Here is a 4005-nt window from a genome sequence, read left to right as displayed (position 1 = left end):
CATATCGTTGCATCTTTAGCAGACCCCGTTCCTCAAGAATAGAACATAGATTCACAAATACATGACTTTCCATTCTAAACAATGCGTGGCACATCGTATTATCATTCAGTGTTTTTCGTACAAAATCAATCCCTTTGAATGGACAATTACTATGTTCCTCCCTATCTAAGACATTCGCACAATAAAATAAAGAACCTAGGATGGCTCCTCTCGTGCCTAAATTTAAAACACTTGACCCAACACTATTATTGGTATCATCATTTGAATCCATGGTATCAGCAGTATCAACAGTATTTGTGCTATCAACATCTGAATCCATTTGACCTGTTTATGGATCCATATTAGTTGTATATACACCCAACTTACAATACACAATAAAATGATATCCACCACATACAACAAAACTCATTATCCACAATATTAATCACAATAAACATCCAATAGTGCAAATAATATCCATCTATAGGAAAATATAATATATGTCTAACAAAAATTAACATATCCATCTAACATAGTATATTACATCATATTAATGCAAAAAGTAACCAATGTATATTGCACCCTATAGGTGCATCATCAAACCGACATAAATATAAAAGTAACCAAGTATATTGCACCCTATAGGTGCATCCCAAAACTAACATAACATAAAAATAACATGAAAAAATGTCTAACAATCTCTCCCAGCCAGATAATCAGTCATCTCGCTCTCTAACCACCTAAGACGAATATCTGTTGATCGTAACCCACAAAAAATCTCTCTGAATTGCTTGTTTTTCATAAACATCTTTAACGCAAAATGATAGAGATCACTGTTGGGGGTTATCTCTGTTAGCTGGTCTAAGAGGTCGATTGACTCTTGAATAGTGCCTTTCTTAGCAGATGTCTGATTGATAGAAGCAGATGTCTGATTGTTAACTGCATCTACCAGCTTCACCAATGATTGGCCAATTAGCATAGCAGGAGTCACCTTCTGCCTACGACCCTGAGATTGTAGAGTATCGCCACTTCTGCGTCGAACAGGATCTGTGGGTGGGGGTACAGTAGCGGTAGCATCATCCCCTAACTCATCAGCATCATCAAGAGTAAAGTCTAGAGGTGTCTGAGACTCTGGGGGCAAGGTCTCCATGACATCTTCTAGATCATTCCCAAGATTATCTGGTTGGTTTACTGATGTAGATGGCATTGTACCAGATGCAGGCGACCACATCCGGCTACCAGTAGCATATGTGCCTCCAAAGATTACATCTAATTGCTTCGCAAACATCAAAGGCTTCGATCGAAATATTGCATCTTTTGGATGATGCTTTAAAAAATAAAAATTCTAAATTATATATAAAAGAAATAAAAAAATTTAAATAAATGAAATAAAGAAGTAAAAAAAATATATACCTCTAACCACCCATCCCACCAATCCTCACTTGCATCTAATATACCCGTCTCAACATTATAAGAGACGCCAGTATTTGTGCAAATCTTATTCCAACGTCCCCAAAGTCCTTTTTGTCTATCCCACTTGTTTTTCATTTGCCCTCTATCATAGTAAACGCCAGTTATCCTTTTAAACTCTTTCACCAATGTTTCATATCCGATCTTATCAAGTACTTTATGTGGTCTCCTCCCCTTTTTAACTAATTCATAGCATATCTCGACCCAAACTTCATGTTGTTTGGGTGTCCAATCTGCTTTCGCACTTTTTGAATTGTTATCTTCCATCTGTCAATGGTAATAACAACAGTAGTGCATGGAACAAAACATGTCATATTCTACTTCAATCTCATCATCAATCTTTCGTAAAATCTTTAGTTCACAAACAAAAAAAATAACGAAATAAGTAAGAACAATAAAAATACTGTTTTCAGTCCCACAGTGATGGATTCCATATATATTTTGATTTTTGCACAATGTATAATCAAAGAGAGAAACCAGGAGGCAATGTCAGGCTATCCTATAGATAGCCGGAAGAACGCACAGTTCTCAGTCCCACGGTGAGGGATCCCTGTGTTCTCAATCTTTGACTGTACAGAGTACAGTAATTGATGTGTGTGTGTGCGTGTGTAAGATAAAGAAAAGCATTCATGATTCAAATATTCAAACTTTAAAACTCAACACAGTCATATGTAAATAATGCTACCCATTTAACATGGCCATGTTCTGAAAGTCATTTCCATAGAAGAACAAAAGAATGTTTTCAATATCAGGAAGACAACCTCCCCATTTAAATTTATTAAAGCTATGATGATGAGTCATCCAAGATATAGATTTAGGCATGATGATGTCTTCAAGCTATAAAGTGATAATACTGATGACATTTAAGATCATGTCTAATGTGAGTGAATCTCGATGATTATTCGATGGTTTGATTTGAGGAGCCAGGTCAAGACCTTATGTGCATAAGATGTATGCCTTCATTTTCATTGTCCCAAACCAAACAAAACCATTCTAGTTCTCACCAAAACCAGTCATCCATTCCCAATTTTCAAAGGTAAAGTTAGCCACCTTCAACCTACAATTTTTTTTTTTTAATCTTGATATTCACCTACTTTACCTCACAAATAATAATGATTTTTTAAGGCAATAGAATTTTAGGTAGAATATAACCTTTTTCAAGAAATTGAAGATGAAGTTGAGGAACTTAAGGACGATGGATTCTTGCACAAAGAATCAAGAGTTTTATCCAACAAATTGCAGTCATAGTTGAATAAAAGTTGATGACACACACACCCATATGTAAATAATGCTACCATTAATAATAAACACACATACACCCATATGTAAATAATGCTACCATTAATAATAAACACACCCATATGAAATTTCCATGTTTATACGTTTAGAAAAATCAAACCCAATTAAATAAAATTGATAAAAAAAAATTCTGAAACTTGCACAAAACTATAATCAATTAGACCCTAAAATTGATAAAAATAAAATTCTGAAATTTCCATGTTTAGATGGTTAGAAAAATCGAACCAAATTGATAAAAAAAAAAAAAAAAATTCTGAAATTTGCTTAAATAACAAAACTATAATCACGTAGACCCTAAAATTGATAAATTTTTTTTGAAATTTTCATGTTTATAGGGTTAGAAAAATCAAACCAAATTAAATAAAATTGATGAAAAAAATTTATGAAATTTGCACAAAACTATAATCAATTATACCCTAAAATTGATATAAAAAAAATTCTGATCCATGTTTAGATGGTTAGAAAAATCTAACCAAATTGAATAAAATTGATATAAAAAAAATTATGAAATTTGTTTAAATAATAAAATTATAATCAACTAGACCCTAAAATTGGTAAAAAATTTCAGAAATTTCAATGTTTATAGGGTTATAAAAATGGAACCAAAAATCTCGTTTGAAGCAACTGTTTGTCGAGGGAGAAGAGATGAAATTTGCACAAAATAATTATCACAACTATAATCAAAGTAGCCCCTAAAATTAAAAAAAAAAAATCAGAAACTTCCATGTTTACAGGGTTAGAAAAATCGAACCACAAGTTCGGTTTGATTCCGCTGTCTGTCGAGAGAGATGAGATGAAGTGGAACTCCGGCTAAACGTAGATCTGTGCGTGGCTCGACAGAGAGAGAGAGTGCTTCGCGGCGGACAGATCTGTGCAAGATCGAGGCCGAACAACCGTGCGCAGCTGTGTGAGAGACCGTGAGATAGAGAGAGAGAGAGGTGTGATAGAGAGAGAGACCGTGAGATAGAGAGAGAGGTGTGACAGAGAGAGCGAGAGAGAGAGAGGTGAGATCGAGAGGTGAGATCGAGAGAGAGGCGAGATTGAGAGAGATCTGTCGAAGGTTATGTCGAAGAGAATAGAGTAAAGGGGCAGGGGCAAAATCGTATTTTCACCTCAACCGTTTATTCGGTGTTTTATTCCCCCGCAAACGCGATTACAAAAGCGTCTCAACCGAGCTTCTCTGATTTGCGTTTCCAAACGCAATTATGAAACGCAGATTTTAAACGCCGTTTTTAACAAACGGTAATTTCGAGTGAA

The 4005-nt window shown here is 34.8% G+C and overlaps 1 protein-coding gene across 1 annotated transcript; it reads right to left on the bottom strand.

Moving 5' to 3' along the window:
• Positions 1–441: 441 nt before the first annotated feature.
• LOC147396575 (L10-interacting MYB domain-containing protein-like) lies at positions 442–3803 on the bottom strand. The gene is made up of 3 exons (XM_086451470.1): positions 3500–3803; positions 1393–1716; positions 442–1306 (listed from the first exon to the last, which is right to left on the bottom strand). The coding sequence occupies exons 2-3, from the start codon at positions 1714–1716 to the stop codon at positions 671–673; spliced, it is 960 nt and encodes a 319-aa protein (XP_086307596.1). The 5' UTR covers positions 3500–3803; the 3' UTR covers positions 442–670.
• Positions 3804–4005: the final 202 nt, after the last annotated feature.

Source organism: Akebia trifoliata, chromosome 8 (assembly GCF_017979445.1).
Source record: "Akebia trifoliata isolate Shusen 1 chromosome 8, ASM1797944v1, whole genome shotgun sequence".
Lineage (NCBI taxonomy): Eukaryota > Viridiplantae > Streptophyta > Magnoliopsida > Ranunculales > Lardizabalaceae > Akebia > Akebia trifoliata.
Note: the sequence above shows the minus strand (reverse complement) of the source record. Positions and strands in the feature narration are given on the sequence as shown.

Excerpts from the sequence above, each read along its gene's own strand:
- LOC147396575 (XM_086451470.1), bottom strand. The coding sequence starts at position 1,716 with ATGGAAGATAACAATTCAAAAAGTGCGAAAGCAGATTGGACACCCAAA. Across the intron at positions 1,307-1,392 it reads GGTGGGATGGGTGGTTAGAG|CATCATCCAAAAGATGCAAT; the intron begins GTATATATTTTT and ends TATTTTTTAAAG.